At 45.5% G+C, this 19,017-nt stretch overlaps 1 protein-coding gene across 3 annotated transcripts in view; it reads right to left on the minus strand.

Moving 5' to 3' along the window:
- PDXDC1 (pyridoxal dependent decarboxylase domain containing 1) overlaps nucleotides 1–19,017 on the minus strand; it is a 360,469-nt gene that overhangs the window by 74,602 nt on the left and 266,850 nt on the right. For all 3 annotated transcript variants that reach the window (XM_085632067.1, XM_085632066.1, XM_085632068.1), the window contains one exon: nucleotides 777–948. In XM_085632067.1, the coding sequence (XP_085488193.1) occupies nucleotides 777–948 (172 nt within the window). The remainder of the gene's footprint in view (nucleotides 1–776; nucleotides 949–19,017) is intronic.

Raw genomic sequence — 19,017 nt, forward strand, 5'->3', positions numbered from 1 at the left:
CTCGATAGCTGCAAATTATGACCAGCCAATACACTAACCTTTCAGATACTTCTTTTAACAATCTTACAGAAAATGTTGTATTTGACAGATAAACATCTAATGCATGGGTTATAAAAAAATCTTGTATCCCAATTGTTGAATCTTCTTCCATTGCATTTCTACCCATCTTAAAAATGTATGTCTTTCCTCGAAAAGTCAGATCACTACTTGCATGCTTTCTGTATGGTTTGAGCTCAGGCCTAAATGACCATCTTAGTGATGAGGATAGCAGTCTGCCAGTTCCCCTTTATGTAATAAATAATGAAAAATCATCAGTTACTGCTGGGTGCTCTTGTTGGCACTTGTGCTTCACATTGGTAATGTCACATGCACATTGGCAACAAAAAGACAATGTTGACTATGGAAACAAATTAAAAACCAGAGGTCTCTTCGTAGTCACACTCTTAAAAGTACCAAATAATAAAAAGTTAAAGCACAAACATATTTAATATCTCGTTGCTCTAAGGCTAACAATCATTTGTAAAGCATAAAGCAAGACATGCATTATTTTATGCACAAGGCTTCTCCTTGAACCTGTTGAAATCTAAATGATATTAAACACAATTAATGCAATATGGTAGACGTGCATATCTGCTTTGCTAATGGCCATTACCTACTGTGGTTAATAGAAATGTGTTGTCATTTTCAAAATGAACAAGTCATCTTACTTTATACCTTCATAGAACAGTCATATATTGCATACTTACTTACTAGGTCAAAAACAATGCAGGACTAACCTCAAGACTCCAAGTCCAGGCCATGTAGCGTCTTCAATGTATGACAGTCCGGCAGTCTGGGTCACTTCTTGTCTGAATTCCTCCCGCATATGTAGTGTGCATGTCAGGACGGGGATCTTTGCTTTAAGACAGCCTACTAACTGGTCAATGTCTTCTGCAGCTGTGCCTAAAACTATAAAATTACAGAAGACCTATAAATATACATGATCAAAAAGACATATAAATATATATGATCAAAAAGACAAATATATATGATCGAAAAGACATATAAATATATATGATCAAAGTGTTTCCATTAAAGTGTCCACAAGCTTAGCTGTTACTACTAGCGGCTTAACTCTAAACCCTTTACTCTGGGCACTGAGGTAGTCACTGAAGACTGAGTAGTATTGGTGGAGTCCAAATGGATAACTATGTCACACTATTTGTGCACTTGAGCAGTTAGTATAACAGAGGTTTCTTACAATCAATAATTCAAGTGTCCTTTCAGAGCTATGTACTAAAATAATAAGCATCTTCTGTAGTCCACCACAACACAGTTATATCACTTATGCCATAAAATGTTCTCTGACCATGGTGGCAAGTCTATGCAGAATGGTTCAGGCACCCTTAGCCACTTTTGGGAAATATCAGGCTACTAGTGATTGGCAAATGTCTAGATTTTCAGTTGGTGGAGACAAACAACTTAATCATGAACTTTGAGGATAATCGAGAGGCCATGCTTGGGGATCTTTTTAGTAAAAATCCCCCGACAATGAACAATATTTAATCAAGGGTCCCAAGAAATGAGGGCCTTAAAGAAATTTTGTATCAAATTGGAACACCTAAGGAAGCAGGAACTTAGTAAGTGGTGGGATGGGAACACCATGAACAAGTATTTGGAGAATAGGAGGATCCCTAGGGGACTCCGCATCATGACATTTCCCAATTTTGAGGATCTCGATGCAGATCTACTTAAAAGATTGGGAGGAAGGGTTGTATGATGCATCACACAGGATGATGGAGCTTTTGGTAAAGAATGCCGAAAGGAACGTTTCTAAATTGAGAGAGGAGATTGATAAACTTGAAAAAGTGATTAGAGAAATGAAATTTGACGATGCAACAAAAAAGAACTACGATATCTTGAAGGGAGAATTATCCAATTATCAGATTTATTTGAGGGACAAAAAGCAAAAAAAGATCCTGAGAGACGAAGGTGATTATGCGAAGGGAAAAATCTTTACCTTCACTAAGAAATATGATGAGATCCCAGCCAAGCAAGTACCTGGCAGCCTTAATAGATCTAGGGATCAAAGTGGATCCTCGAGCAGTGTTTCCCGTTCCTCAGATGAGAGTGAGCAAGGGGGAGCATCTGGTTCCGATATCTTAGAACAACCGGCTTCCCTTTTTTTAAAGTAAATTCAAAGATACAGTCTGGGCAACAAAAAGAAACCTATGGGAAGAGAAGGAGAACAAGGAGGGGTGGACGCAAACACAAATGCGGGCGTTCAGACCAGACAGCAATCCAAAGTAAATCAGAACAGGAGATAGATCTCCATAACCCACTAGGCATTCCAAACACAGCAAATTATGTGGATAATAAGAGCCTTAAGATTGTAAATTTGTCTACTCATATTTTGTCTGTTATTGAAGAAAATGTCTTGAGCAAAGGTTTGAACTTTTGGATATCAGAAGGGTGTAACTTTACAGAAGCACACATTGATCTATTTAAATGTGTGCGTAAATTAAAATTAAACCAATTCAAGGACCGATTGACTATCCCTGATGGTGCATCGAATGTTTCACTGCAATCTTCCCTGTCCATAAAAGAGGTTAATGTAATACATACACTCACCACGATAGAAGAGGAGGACACATATAGTAGCTTACGAGATCTGGTGAATGATTTGAATATAGAAGATCTCTCTTTGGACAGTGGATTAAGCGTTACATCGAAATTCATTCCGCCCTTACATAATGATGCTACCATCGAAAAATTCTATAAGAAGGTTACAGCAGAGTTTCATCGGTTGGAAGACAATTATGTAAGTAAAAAAAAAAAAAAACTTTACACACACTGCCCTAACCTTTCTAGAAAAGAAAGAGATGCATTAACAGACCTTAAAAATGATTCCAACATTGTAATACGAGAAGCAGATAAAGGGTGCAGTGTTGTAATTTTAAACACAGATGACTACTTGGGAGAAATAAATAGACAGTTCAGTAATGATGTATGTTATGAAAAATTGAGAGGGAACCCCATTCCAGAAATAGAATACAATATCAACGTGCATTTGAGGGAATGGCGTGAAACCGGTCTATTAACAGATACGGAATATATTTACTTAAAAGCTGAAAATTCAAGGTTCCCCTGTATTTATGGTCTCCAGAAGATCCACAAGACCTTAATAAACCCCCCCGGTAGGCCTATAATTTCTGGCAATGGGGGACCAACTGAGTGTTTGGCGGAATACATAGACGGATACCTCCAACCTCATGTTAAAAACCTGCCATCCTATCTGAAGGATAGTCGTGATGTCCTGGATAAATTGGAAGACTTTAAATGGGACAGCGAAGACCTCCTTTTTGTAACTATGGACGTAGAAAGTCTATACACCTGTATACAATTAAGGAATGGCATGGAGGCCCTGAGATTTTCTCTTTATAGAAGAAGTGACAGCTACCTTGATCACAATCACATGCTAACAGAGATGGCAGAAATGGTATTGACTAACAATGTCTTTCTACATAATGGAACATGGTTCCTTCAAAAACAGGGAACTGCAATGGGCTCGAGGTTGGCTCCATCTTATGCAGACCTTTTCAAGGGTTTGTATGAGGTGGAGCGCACCTTTGGAAATGGAGCTCAAGAATGGATGGACAAAATAATCTTTTATGGTCGTTACATCGACGACATTTTGATAATTTGGAATGGTAGTATTGAGAGCTTAAATGAATTTCACGCTTATCTCAAGGCGAACAGATTTAATGTCAAACTTACAATGACCTACAGCAAGAAATAAATTGATTTCCTTGACCTCAGCCTATATGTTAAGGATGGCAAAATTGAGAGCAAAATCTTTAAGAAACCTACCACACTTAATAGTGTGCTACATGCTTCTAGTTTCCATCCCCAAAGTACCATCAATGCCATACCTTATGACTAGATGGTACGGGCCCGAAGGGACTGTAGTGAAGAAGAACAGTTCCATCAAACTATTGAGGGTATTAAGAGCAACTTTAAAGATATTGGTTATAAAAAGGCTTGCCTTGATAAGGCAGAGACAAGAGCGAAAACATTGAACAGAAAACATACCCTGATAACCAATTTGGATAAATCTAAGAAGAAACACAAGAAAGACACTGATCCAACTAATGGTGTTCTGTTTATTACTCATTATAATCAACACAGTAATCACATCTGCAATGTGTTGAGAAAAAGCTGGTCCATACGGAGCGCTGACACTAATCTGTCGGATATTATTTCCTCAAAACCGAAAGTTGTGTATCGCACAGGGCAATACTATAAAAAAAAAAAACCTTTGTCCAAGTTATGTAAAAAGGAACGACACTGATCAAAGAGGGATCACATGGTTACCAGCTAAACCGAATGGCTTCTATGTCTGTGGCAACTGCTCAGTGTGTCGGCTAGGAAAGAATACAACCAATGAATTCATGTACAATATGAATAAAACTCATGAAATTATATCTTTCATCAATTGCAATACCACACACACAGTTTACGTAATTGGTTGTCCATGTGGGAAAATGTATGTGGGCAGCAGTATACGCTGTCTTAAGATACGGATTCAAGAAATTCAGATGAGAAATACCCAATAGCAATGCATATTAAGGAGAAACATCCAAGAAATCGTGATATCTGGTTCCATGCAATAGAACATCTAGTCAAAGGTGAGAGAGGGGGCAACAGGGAACTCTCATTACGCCAAAGAGATGGCGAATGGATATGCAAGTTATGTAGTGTGCAGTATGGTATAAATAGTAATTCAGAGATGCATTACTTTTTATAAAATGAGATTACATGAATACATTATGTCTATGGTATCTCTCCCATATCAGGAAATTTCCATATGCACACATACTCGGCGGTATGCTTGGCTAAAAAGAATAGCCACCCTGTACTGTTATCATGTAACAATTTTTGGGATAGGCCATTTGGATATTCTGAAACTAGTTGGCATTATAATATGTTTACCTTTCTCTGTTATAATTTCGTTGCCTGAATCGGTTAAATCTAACTTAACTCACTTGACTGTGGTTGGGGTTCCCTTTGGAGGATGACGGAAATTAGCTAATTGCAACTAATGTCTTATATGGCTGGCTGTGTGGCATCTTCATCTGAACCATCCAATCTTATTTATAACAACAAACTGTAAGAAAGTGGCTCTGTATATACTGCACCAACGTAAGGTTCAATGTGTACAGAGTCCACAGAGGTTTGGCAGAGGCTAGTTAGATATAACCTTACTCTCTAAAGTGGTAGCTTGGTCGGGCAGTACCAGAGGACAGTGTAAAGCATTTGTTGTACACACTCAGTCAGCAAATGGTCACAAACACTCAAGAACTGAACTCTAGGCCAATTGATCTGTATATAAAAATATAATGTTTTATTTTAGAACCATAGTTAGGTATATAAATACTTTTTCAGAATGAGATGCTCTAGTTGTATACTTTCAATAAACAATAGACTTTTAAATGCAATAGTTACAGTTGTTGCAATAGGCAACACAAGTTAAACACAATTATAACATTGAGCTCAATGGGAATCTTTAAGTAAATGCGATATCAATTACTTTGCATAGATTTTTCTTACTCAGGGCTGGATCCTGGATTCAGCCCTGGTGCATCTCCTGTAAACAGTTGGAAGAAATCGTTTTTGTTACACAGGCAATTTTTAAGGAATATTTGTATGTGTCAAAAATCGACACTTAGCAGAATTTCTGGCAAAAACCAGGCAATGTTATCCTATTGACGAAAATCAGGTTATCGGAAAACCACAGTTATAATTACTATTCAGGGTCAGTGCTGGGCACCAAGATCCAGCACTGGGATCTCTCCTGATAACAGGTGAGTAATTTTTTTTTGTTGATCGGGTGATTTTTAGTGAATATTTTAAAGTTTCAAAACTCGACACTTAGAAGAATTTCCAAGTGAAAACCATTCAATGTTAGCCTATGGAGAAAATGTGAGTTATCGGCTTTCAGTTAAGTACTCGACTGGCAGAGTTAAGGTTCTGGGGTAAGACTCAGGGGTCTCCCAGGGTCAGGTCGGTACAGTTGTTACACCCTCAGCGGTACAGGTGCAGCCGGGTGCAGAGAGAGAGGAGGCCCAATGTTAGCCTAAGGCAGGCAGGGGACCTTTGGTTGGTGGCTGCTAGCAGGCAGGCCATGCGGCTGTGGGAGCTGGGCTTCTGGTCACTTACAAAGGGCAAGTGGGGAAGTAGAATAGGACAGATGCTGCACTTCCAGGGGCACTCGGGCGGCTGGGTGCAGGGTGCTTTTGAGCCTTCGGGCGCTCAATGGATTTCAATGGGAAAGCTGAAAGATGAACAAAGGCTGCAAACTCGGGGACGGAGATTCTTCAGGTGCGACCACCACTTCGAGAGGTAAGTTGGGAAGCTGTAGGTTAGGTAGGCATCCAGGAGTTGGGCACAGGGGGCCGCAGGGCGCCGGGGTGTCTTTTGTTGTCGGGAAATCTTACCCTCTGCTGGTTGCGGTTGGAGGGGTCCCTGGTACTGAGGCTGCAGGCATCGTCAGAAGCGTCGAAGAGGGTCCTTGGGTGCAGGATTCTTGGTCACAGTCGCCAGGGGGACGTCCTCGTGGTCTTTGTTCACTCAGGCACAGACCTGGCTTGGCGGGTGCAGAGTGTGCTGGATTTGCGGTTCCTGGCTGGCACCAGGGGTTGTTGCTGTTTGAGCAGAACCACTGCTCGTGGGAGTCCCAGTCTTTGGATGAGCAAGGTAGTCAGGTCCTCTGGGGTTTTCGAGGTTGTGGACCACAGGAGATGCCGGGATTTAGCAGGGGTGGGTTCGAGGATCGACAGGCCTGTAGGGCTGGGGCCAAGTCAGTTTGTGTTGTCCTCTTGTTAGCAGCTGCACGGCAGGTCTTCTTTCTTCTTGTTTTGGAATCAGGATCTGAGGAGGGAAGGTTCAGAGTGCCCCTAATTACTAAATTTAGGGGCGTTACAGGTACGTAAAGGGCAGGGACCAATGGGTCCCTTCCCTGGGGTGGGCACACCCCCTATCCTGCCACTCTCCAGTGGGAGGGGGGCAGGAGCCTAGTCCTGATTGGGTAGGGCTCCCCATCCTCCAGATGGCGAGAGCCCGGAGTTGTGCTTCACCTCGCCTCCCCCACCTGAGGGGTGGGGTTGGCAGAGGCTGGCACACCCCCTTTCCTCACTTGGGTTTTCCCGCCAGTGTTCCCGCCAGAGTGGGGGTCAGAACCGGTGGGGACCAGTTGCTAAGTACAGCAAGTGGTCTGGGGAGGCTCACAATGGCAGCATGCCTTTGAAGCTTCCCCTGCCCATCCTGGGGGAGGAGGCCTAGCACCTCGCCCCAGGATGTGCATTGTTGCAGGCCCACGAGAGCGGATGGCTCTCTACCCAGGGGTCCAGCAACATGTCTGCTGGGTGGCAGCCTCTCAGTCAGGACGTGGGTTAGTTTCAGGGTGCAGCTCTAAGGTGCCCTCTGTCGTGCATTTTACATTAAATCCCACACTGGCGAACAGACCGATGGCTGCTGGGGAAGGGGGGTATAACAGGGCGCTTTATACTAACTATCGCAAACTACGGTTGACCGGTCGTACGGCTGGCACGGTGGAGGTATGGCATAAAGCTCAACGTAAGCTCGGGTGGCATAACCGCCTTACCAAAGCTACCCCTCTATGGGAGCCAGACATCTTAGGTCATCTTAGTGCATGTCTGGGGTTTGACAAGTGGGACTTGATCGGGATCTCCAGGGTTGAGGACCTGTGGGTCAAGGGTAAAAAGGCCACGTTTGCAGACCTGCAAGTGTAATATCAATTGGCCCCCACGGAGACCTTTAGATACTTACAAATTAGCCATGCCATAGACTCAGCCCTCCCCAGCGATGCCCCCCTTCCAGATTCCTCCCCCTTGGAAGATCGCTTGTTGTTAGACCCCATGGATCGCAAAGCTATATCCCTCACATATAAAAAATTAGCACACAACAGGGCGGACCCTATGCTAAAATTGCGGGGAAGGTGGGAGAGTGACCTAGGGGAGATGGACGATGATGACTGGCGGGAGGCACTCGCCTCCCCTAGGGAGGTGGCAATTCTGCTAAGACTCCAACTGATTCAGATCAAGGTGCTGCACAGGGTCTACTTCGACGCAACTCTATTGTTCCGACTGGGCAGGAGACCGAACGCACTGTGTTTACGACGCTGTAACCAGACTGGTACCTTTACGCACATACTCTGGGACTGCCCTCACATCCAAACTTACTGGACAGATGTCACTAGGCAGCTCACCAGGGCCTGCGGCAAACCCATTCACCCCTCCCCCAGGGTCTGCCTTCTGAATATCTGGGAGGCCACAGACCTCACCCAGATGGAACAAACGTGGGCTACTATGGGGTGGACCATAGCTAAACGCAATATCGCTCAAAAGTGGGGATCCGACGTGCTACCACGGATGAGAGATTGGGCGTTCGACATGGACTATGCTATGGTAGCCGAAAAAACAGTGTTTAAGGGGCGCGGATGCCCTAAAAAGTGGGATAGTAAGTGGAGTAAATGGAACAAGTACAGGGGGGACAATTGCATTTCTCCCACAGTGGAATTGAGAAGGGAAATGCGGACTTTGATGGACATACGGGATGGGGTGGTGGGACCGTAACCATGGTGTGGCTACTTCTATTATTCTATGGGGTCTTATAATATGCACCGCTCTCCTTTGTCTTTGCTCTCCAGAAAGTGGGAACCATTGTAACAACTGTTATGGACGCTGAAATGGACACAATGTCCAACGTACTGTAAACTTGTATAAAAGGTACTGCACCCTATTGTATCTTCTGCCTTGCCACTGCTAACACTGCATTGTCTGACATGTTGTCGTTTATCATCAATAAAATTGTTAACAAAAATACCACACTGGCATTTGATACCAAACTTCTCAGTCTTCAGTGTAGCCATCATGGTGCTGTGGAGTTCGTGATAACGACCTCCCAGCACCATATACTCTTAATGGCAGCACTGCACTTACAGTGCCCAGGAATGGACCTGGGTACTCTAGGGGTACAGGGCTCATGCACCTGTACCCACACGACTGGCATAGGGCACCCAGCTAGAGGAGTGACTGAAGTATGCCAGGGCAGTGTGTTGTGGGCATGGCACACAGGGATGTGTGCCATGTCGACTCTTTGTTTTGTTCTGTACTGAGACACTCAGCCTGCAAAGGCAGTGTGTGTGTGTCAGGGTACAGGGCCTCTAAGGGTGGCACAGTAAGTGCTGCAGTCCTTAGGGGCCTTCTCTGGTCACAGTGCCCTGGGTACCTATGGTACCATTTACCAGGGGTTGACATGTGGCCAGAGATGCCAATTGGGTTTGTCTTTGGGGAAAGAATACAGGCCCTGGGGTCCTTATTGGCAGGGCCCCAGAGCACATCAAGTCAAAGTGCATCAGTAGTCTGGCAACAAAATAAAAAGCGTGGGGGTTTACTGCAACATAAACCCACTTCCTCACACAAGCCCCCCCAGCCCAAAGGCCAGGAGACTCAGCCAAAGCTGGGTGAGTCTTCCTAGTCTTTCAGGCGAGGAAGAGTAGGGGAAGTGGTTTGAAAGTTGCAGGGCCTACCCTGCCTTACAGCCTTTTGTCCAGGTCAGTCCCTTTTGGGAGCTGGCCTACCTCAACAGTTTCAGGGCCTAATCTCCAATGCTCCTTCTCCTAGCCCTTTAGTGTCATCACCCCATCTTTTTAGTTTGGGTTCAGAGGTGCACACCTCTGCCAATTCTAACTTAGCTGGGGCAAGGCCCAGCTTTCCCACAGAGGTTACCCACAACTTGAGCATCCCCACCATGACCAATAGGGCCGGGGGGGGCACCCTGATAGGTGAAGTAGCTAACTCACAGGCTTCCTTTGGTTTGGGGGCCTGTCTGCTGTTTTAGGGAGGGGGGGGGGGTCACCACACGTGGTAATGAACACCCTTCTTCCACCCTTTGATCTGCCAGCTGAGGAGCCACCAACTCAGACGGGGCAGCTGCCCGAGTAGTCAGGTCTTTTTGTTGGCTAGGGGGTACTTTACCAGTGCCAATTTTGGGGTTCTCCCCTACTGGGATAGAATCGACCTGGCTCACTGGAACTGTGGCCAACAGTTGCCCATCTTTCCTACACTGCTTCCTCTTTTTCTTGTGGGGCTTGGCTGCACTAACTGCAGGTTCAGCCCCCCAGATTTCTTGGGTGAGGTCTGGCACTGGGCCAGTACCTCTCTTTGGCTCAGACCAACCCCTGGGTGATCATTCCCAAGGAGACAATCAAGGGGATAAGAACTATGTTCTTTTCTTAATTACACAATTGATTATTGATATATCTGTATACAAGCGTATTCTTTTATTATAGTATGCTTTTATGGACATTATGTATGTACCGAATAAAGCTTGATTTGATTGATTGACAATCAAGGGGGAGGTCCCTACTGACTACCACCTTTCTCCATCTAAGGCACCCAGCTACTTCTAGGGGCACTACAGCCACAGGCCTAACAGTGACTCCCCCTGGGACAGTCCTTACTCTTCTGGTTTCCCCTGGGATATACTGGTTTGGGTGGCATGCACCACAGTGAGACTGGCACAGGTGTCGCTCAGGGCAGTGGCTGGGATTCCATTCACCAGTAGGTGGTGAAAGTGTCTACTCCCCTCTGGAATGTCCAGCTTATTTTTTGGGCCATACTCCAGTTGAAGGCTAGGAGGACCTCCTCATCTGATGAACCTTCCTCCAATGCTACACTGGCAACCCCTGGGACACAGTAGTAACCCCTGGGGCTGCACTAGGGGCCTTGTTTTTAAGACAGCTAGGGTCCTTAGTGTGGTGTCCTGCCTTTTGGCAGTTGTGACACCAGACTCTGTTGGGGTCCCAATTCTTGCCTTGGTACCCTGGCTTAGGTTGTGAGGTGTCTTTGGGTCCACACTCCTGGATAGGTTTTTGGGGGGCCACCTGGGACTCCCTATTCTTTTCTTTAAGGGGTGCACTATCTTTCTTCTGGGGAGGCTTTGTGACACCTTTCTTTTGGTCACCCCCACTGGACGTCCTAGTTACCCTTGTTTTGACCCAGTGGTCTGCCTTCTTTCCCAACTCTTGGGGAGAAAGTGGACCTAGGTCTACCAGATACTGATGCAACTTTTCATCAATGCAGTTACTTAATATGTGTTCCTTTATAAACAGGTTGTAAATGCCAGTAAAGTCATGCACATTGTTTCCAGCTAACCAGCCACCCAGTGTCTTTACTGAGTAGTCTACAAATCAATCCAGGACTGGTTCTGGGTTTGTGAGCCTGCCAGAACCTAATTCTATACTCCTCAGTGGTGAGTCCAAATCCCTCAATCAGAGTTTTCTTCATGAGAACATAAGACCCAGCATCTGGCCCAGAGAGGGTCAGTAGTCTGTCTCTGCAGTTACCAGAGAATACTTCCCAAAGGAGTGCCCCCCAGAAAGTCTTCTTCACCCTCCTGGGTTCACAGGCCCTCTCAAAGGCTGTAAACCACTTGGTAATATCACCTCCTCATATTTGGGGACAATCCCTTCAGGGATTTTAGGATCATAAGATTGCTCTGTTGTGAGAAAGTGCCATCTTTCTTGCATGGTATGCCCCCATTTTTTGCTGAATGGCTGAATGTACTTTGACTGAGTGTGCCCTGGACTCCTGCCAATCAGGTACCCAGGGCCTATGTTCCTTCCCTAAAACAAAACAAACCCAAATTGGTAAACCCTGGCCACATGTCAGCCCCTGGTAAATGGTACCCTAGGTACCCAGGGCCTTGTGACCAGGGAAGGCCTCTAAGGGCTGCAGCACTCCTTGAGCCACCCTTAGAGGCCCTGTACCCTTACACACACACACTGCCTTTGCAGGCTGAGTGTTTGGGTACAAGAAAAAAACAAAGTCGACATGACACACCTCCCTGTGTGCCATGCCTATCACCTACACTGCCATGGCATACATCAGCCACCCCTCTAGCTGGGTGCCTTATGACAATGGTGTGGGCACAGGAGCAGGAGCCCTGTGCCCCTACAGTGCCCAGGTCCATTCCTGTGCACTGTAAGTGCAGTGCTGCCATTTAAGAGTACATGGTGCTGAGAGCTCGTCAAACACGAGCTCCACAGCACCATAATGGCAACACTAAAGACTGAGAAGTTTGGTATCAAACTTCTCAGCACATTAATCCCACACTAATGCCAGTGTGGGTTTTAATGTACCAAGCACCCCAGAGGGCATCTTAGAGGTGCCCCCTTAAACCTAACCTACAATCCACGTCTGCTCTGAGCCCCTGCTCTCCTGGGCCTGCAACAATGCACATCCTGGGCGAGATGCTAAATCTCCTCCCCCAGGATGGGCAGGGGGAAGCTTCAAAGGCATGCCGCCTCTGTGAGCTTCCCCAGGGCACTGCAACCCCCCACTCTGGCAGGAAGCTTTGGCCGGAAACCCCAAATAAGGACAGGGGATGTGCCAGCCTGCCAACCCCACCCCATAGGTGGGGGAGGCGAGGTGAAGCACATCTCCGGGCTCTCGCCATCTTGAAGATGGGGAGCCCTACCCTATCAGGACTAGGCTACTGCCCCCCTCCCACAGGAGAGAGGCAGGATAAGGGGTGTACCCACCCCAGGACAGGGACCCATTGGTCCCTGCCCTTCACCTACATGCAACGCCCCTAAATCTAGTATTTAGGGGCACCCTGAACCTTCCTTCCCCAGATTCCAGATTCAAAACTACAATGAAGAGCAAGAAGAAAGCCCTGCAGCTGCTAAAAAGAGGAAGACACCAACTGCTTTGGCCCCAGCCCTACCGGCCTGTCGACCCTTGAACCTGCTCCTGCTCCAACCCGGCATCTCTTGTGGCCAGCAACCTCACAAACCCCGGAGGACCTGGCTACCTTTTGGCTCTAAGCTCCTGGGACTCCCATGAGTAGAGGCTCTACTCAAAACCTACCTCTAATCCCTGGCAGCAGCACGGAACCGCGAACGCAGCACACTCTGCATTAGCCAAGCCTGGCCAGTGCCGGAGTGAACAAAGACCACGAGGACGACCCCACGGCGACTGTGACCCCGAGTCCGGCACCCAAGGACCTCCCTCGACACTCCTGAAGAAGCCTGCAACCTCAGAACAAGGTGCCCCCCCTATGGCGATCAACAGAGGGTAAGATTTCCCGACACCAAAAAGCACCCCTGCACGCGGCGCCCCGCGGCCCCCTGTGCCCAATCACGGGGTACCTACCTATCCTCCAACTACCCAACTTAGCTCTCGAAGTGGTGGTGGCACCCGAAGAATCCTCGTCCCCGAGCTTGCAGTCTTTTTCTAAACCGGAGATTTCCTATTGAAATCAATTGAGCGCCTGAATGCTCAAAAGCACCCTGCACCCAGCCGCCCGAGTGGCCCTGGCAGTGAAAACTCTACACCTACCTACTTCCCCACTTGCCCTGAGTAAGTGACCAGGAGCCCAGCTCCCACAGCCGCGTGGCTTGCCAGTCAGCAGCCACCAACCAAGGCCCCCCTATCCCTCATAGGATAACATTGGGCCTAACTCTCTCTGCACCTGGCCGCCCTAGAGTCGCTGAGGGTGAACCAACTGTACCTACCTGACCCTGGGGGACCCCTGAGTCTATGCTAAGAACCTCAACTCTGCCAGTCGTGTACTTACCCTTAAACCGATAACTCTATTTTCCTCATAGGGTAACATTGACTGGCTTTTTCCTGAAATTTCTTCTAAGTGTGGACTTTTCAAATCTTCAAATATTCACCAAAAATCAGCCGAGTAACGAAAACGAAATTACTCACCTGCTCTTAGGTGAGCTCCCAGTGCTGGATCTTGGTGCCAAGCACGGACTCTGGAAAATACTTACAACTGTACTTACCTGTAACCCAATTTTCTTCCATAGGGAATCATTGACTGTTTTTCTGTGAAATTTCTTCTAAGTGTCAATTTCTGCAATCTTTAAATATTCTTCAAAAATCGTATAATATCTGGAAACGTAATTACTTACCTGTTTTGGATAAAGGTCACAGTACTGAGTCTAGGCACCCAGTACTGGATTACAAAAGTAACGAGAACATTCTGTACCTGCAACTTGAATTTTCTTCCATAGGGAATCATTGACTGTTTTCTTTGAAATATTTTCCAAGTGTCAACTTTTAAAATAGCTAAATATTGTTTAAAAATCATTACAGTAATTAAGTCGACTTTTATCACTTGATTCTGAGTACTGACCCAGGACTGAATCTAGGATCCAGTCCTGGAATTCCAAAAGTAATCTAAAAAGTAATCTGTTGCAAATAACTTGAATTTTCCATTGAGCTCAATGCATTGTTGTGTTTAAAATAGAGTTGCCTATTGCAACCACTTTTAATTGTTTACAAAAGTCAATTGCATATTGCAAAAGTCTTTATATGAAACATCTCATTCTGAGAAAGTATATTTTAAATCCAAGTGTTGGTTCTAAAATAAAACAAGCATATATTTTTTTATATATAAACCATTGGCCTAGAGTTCAGTTATTGAGTGTGTGAGACCATTTGCTGACAGAGTATGTACAACAAATGCTTTACACTGTCCTCTGATACTGCCTTACTGCTCGACCAAGCTACCACTTTAGAGAGTAAGGTTATATCTAACTTTAGCCTCTGTCAAACCCTGGGGGACTGTGGACTCTGTACACCCTGTACCTATTAAGGAACAGTATATACAGAGCCACTTTCTCACATCTGTGTCCTTATTATTGGTATTGCTGCCACCATTGATGGGTACTAAACCCATCTCCTTTCTTTCTTTAGGTCTTGCGCAGCGAGAGTCCTTTTGTCCGGAGTTTAGAAACGGAGCCTGGAATCGCACACGCTCGTGCGTGTGCTTTTCCTTTTGTGCTACCCCATTGGCCTTTGCGTGCGTCTTTTTATAAAAGACTGCACGCAATTGGCCAAAGTGGGCGCATTGCTCTGCCCATGGGCTATTGGTGTCTATTACGCGCTTGGTGCGCGTAATAGACACCAATAGGCCATGTGGTTTCAATTATCGTGCCAAGACACGGGCGCGATAATTGAAAGCACATGGCTTTTGTTTTTCAAGCGGAAGTGAAAGCAAACGCTTTCCCAGCCGCTTCCTTTAGTTTGAAATTAAATCTCACATGGTAACACAGACATTTAATTTCATTTCGAAACTAAGTTAGGTAAACAACATAAGCACCGGCTGATTTCTGATGGACTGATGCGGCACTGTTTCCGGCAGGACCCTTTTGCCCATTATATCATCTATGCAAGTACCAGGGAAACTTAAGCCAGCAGCCGGTATCAGCTCCCGCGGGAAGTATCAGAAACAAAGAATTAAAATGGCGCATCAGTGCTTTGTAGTGATCACAGCCGGCTGCTGCAATATTTAAATCCTCATTTCATGTGGGAGGTAGCCGCTTTACCAACGGATTTGTCTGCACACTCTCTGAAACAAAGTTGTTAATTTCACTGCCTGCCGGTGTTCAGAAAGTGCTACACAGGGTTCAGGGAAACTGGGAGATGTAAAATGATGCCTCAGAGCCCCGATGTGCTGCGACTAAGATAAGGTAGATCGTCTTGGCTGATTGATACCAGGGCTGTGCAGTCTTGAATCCTCCTAATAGCTCGTTAATCCACCACTATACACTCCCTGCCCCTTTATTGCACTTTTGCAAGTTCCTGCTTTGCCCCTCTGTGACGGTTCTTCCGTCTTTCTATCCCTTCTTTTTTCACGTTTGTGTGTTTTCCCCCTGTCTTCCTCTCGGCTAATGTTCTTGTGTTGAACTTTGTGTTCAGAAATGCCATCTCTCAGCCTCTCAGGTTGTTCAACTGTTACTGCGATGCGTGTGACGTCACACGCTTGAGGTGAGGCGAGGCACAGAGTGGAGTACAGTGGAGCGGGATCGGGGAGTGCTGGCACTCGAGCCTTGATCCGGTGTCAGTGCGCCCAGCCTAATCCGGCTAATTCTCAGCTGCCTTCAGCCACCCCCACCGTCTCTACTGCTGCCACAACCACCACCCCTTCGCCAGACTCCTCTCTCCTGATAGATCGAGTGACAGCCAGGAGGAGAAGCAGGAGTAGAAAGAGCAGGAGGGCAGCACTTTGGAAAAGCGTGCAAGGCCAGAGCCGCGTTACCCCCCACAGCTTTGGAAGGAAGCGAACGGTGTTAACCCGGTGCGGGTTGCCTCATCGGTGGGACCGCTATCCTGCATTCTTATTACACCACAGCAGAGGACAAGGTGAGAAATGTAACACTTCATCCCACCCGCTGACCCTTTGGAAGAGTACAACGGATATAACGTGGCATAACAACAATAAAATAGGATAACAAAATAACCTCTCGGTAAATGTTTGATGAGCAAAAATAAGTGCCGATTCCTAAAAAGGAGAGCTGGTGGCCCCCACCGCCTCCAATTAAGCACTGTTCACACACTTATAATTGAATGGCAAGTCTGTTTATTTGTGAATTTCTTCAGGTTTGTTTTGTTGAAGCACCGCAATGGCAACTGATTTCTGGACTTTGGATAGTGTGATTGCTGTTCATGGAGGACCAAGTCTGTGAGTGTGTTGGCATCCAAGAACATGGGTAGGTTTCCTTCTCCTCATGAAAGTGAGTTACAGGATTTCAATCATTTTCTGTTTTTTAACAAACTTCGCCTTCCCCACTGTATGGTTTAAATCAGCAACGGGAATTGCAAATCTATGAAAACCAGGGTGCAATTTTGTATAGCGCGGATGTCAACCGAAGGCATAAGAGAACTTCACAACATTACCGGATACATGGGTTACAATGCCTTACAGTAATTAAACTCAGGCAGTTACATCAATAGATGTGTACAGGAGTTGCCACATGAGACAATTTCTAGAGTTGGTCAAAGGTCATACACAGTCAAAAAAGCATCGATTTAAATAGTGGGGTCCAATAACTGAGTTAGTTCAAATCCTGGTTAAGAGAGTACTTAAGTGTGGTTGAGGATGATTAACCAAGGTGTCTGTCAAATGGCAGGACCTTGAGGTCCCTTTTGAAGGTCACTAGACAGGTGGTAAGGTGGAGGGAGGGATGCAGAGAGTTCCAGATTCTTGTGGCACTGCCAGAGAATGAATGGTTCATGTATCGTTCTCGAGGGCGGTTTGAGAAGCAGGGATTGGGCATTTCTGGAACCCCTATTTGCTCCAGAGATATTAAGTCTCTGTCTTTTGCTAGCAAGCTGAATTGTGTTACAAATATATAGCTCAGGAAGTACAGCTTAATCCAAAGTTGAAATTCTGGTAGGAAAGGCAAGGTAGTTAAATATATATCTCTGTGCAGCAAAGTCATTTGTTGGAATCGTGCAGGCTAAATTTACTTTCCAGCATTCTGATGTCAGTAAATGGAGTATGGTTAACTTGCTGTTATTTTCGGTGCTTAGAAGTGGCAATATTGCAGCATTAAGCATTGTATAAAATACAAATTACTTTTATTAATAATCACTAGATCAGGGGTGACGAAAGATAGAGAAGTGGTAGAATGCTTTGGGGGTAGACAGTAGAGGCAAGATGGGGAGTAAAGAGAATAGTAGAGGTAGATCACAGAGTGGGAGATGCACCAGCACTAAAGAGGGCTGCGCCTAAGGGGGAATTGGGCCATTGCCTTCTTAGAAAACGTTTAGGTATCTGTACTTTTTTACAAATTAAGGTGTAAACCTTGGTGTGTTGAGGGGTCCATCTACACCTAATAAGTGGCCCCATGTCATGTGCAATACCTTCAAATGGCTCAGGATTATTAGAAGGCAGTATGTTGCCTGCTGAGATATTTAGTTCATGCTTCAAATGCTAAAAGCAAAACTACACATTTTGAAATGCAACTTACTGTAGGATGAAGTGGCAATGATTGTGTGTTGCAAGTATCAAACATTATATGGAGTCGGCCTAATGCAGATTACCGGCCTCGAAAATACAGAGTCTAACTAGCCCAACAGCGTGTTGTAGAACACAACTTACAAAAACTATTTCCCTCCTCCCTCTTTGCTCAATAAACAAAAACAATTCATGAATCTTTTCAGTAATTGAAATAATCCTAACCATTGACTCCACGTGGAGCAAAAAGGTGTTCAGAGTCTCAAGAACGCAGATCCAGGAGCCACATTGAGCCTTCAGCTCAATGTTTCTACTGACCATCTGATCAACGCCCTAAATGACCTTCTCAAAGATTAAAAGGGTGAACCATCAACTTGCACCCTTTGATCCCCATCCAAGTACAGCACATACTCGTACCCACCTGAACCTTTTCTCATCTCTTCTAGGCTCTGTCCTAGTCACCTGTGCTGTGTGCACTTTGTTACCCGAGCATACATGCCGGACATGAGCACTGGTCTACATCATTGGGGTTCTCTGTCCCAAATGAAATACGGGACATCCCCGTAGATAGGCCATTAAAAGATACACAGGTAAATGCAGTCTCCCAACCACATGTAGACGGCCAGAGAACTAATGACGTCAGCAAGTTCATGTCTGCTTGCACTTGGCCAGTGCTTACTTCTTCAGAGTGCAGTGCAGGCCCAATTTCAGAGCACTTGCTATATTAGTCTGTCCCTTTTCTTCCAAGTTGGCCCAATACGTAATTTAGTAAATGCGTTTGAGCAATTGCATACTCGTGAATTCAGTTTTGTGAATTGCTTCAGTTTTTTCAGAAATACTAGGATATTCTTATTATAGCAATTTTTGAGATCAAATAGGTCTAGTACAATATAGATTGTTGGCATGCTGTGGTTTTTAAATCAAATAGTAAATGGACAGCCAAACATCTCAGTTACACTTCACAATCATGATTGAACCTGCGCCAGTCATCAAAATATTTTTCAGAAGTTAGGAAAACTGAACAGCACAGAAAATCCCATACTCAGAAGATCGTGTAACGTCAAATATTAACTATTTAAGCAAATTTGACTTTTTTGCATGATAACCCTGTTTTTCTCCCTTTTCTGGAGCCTATTGTGGCTGCAATTAGGACTCTGTGCCCTGTGACGCTGCTGATCAGTGCCATAGTGCGTGTGTTCT

This window comes from Triturus cristatus, chromosome 10 (assembly GCF_964204655.1).
Source record: "Triturus cristatus chromosome 10, aTriCri1.1, whole genome shotgun sequence".
NCBI classification, from domain to species: Eukaryota; Metazoa; Chordata; class Amphibia; order Caudata; family Salamandridae; genus Triturus; species Triturus cristatus.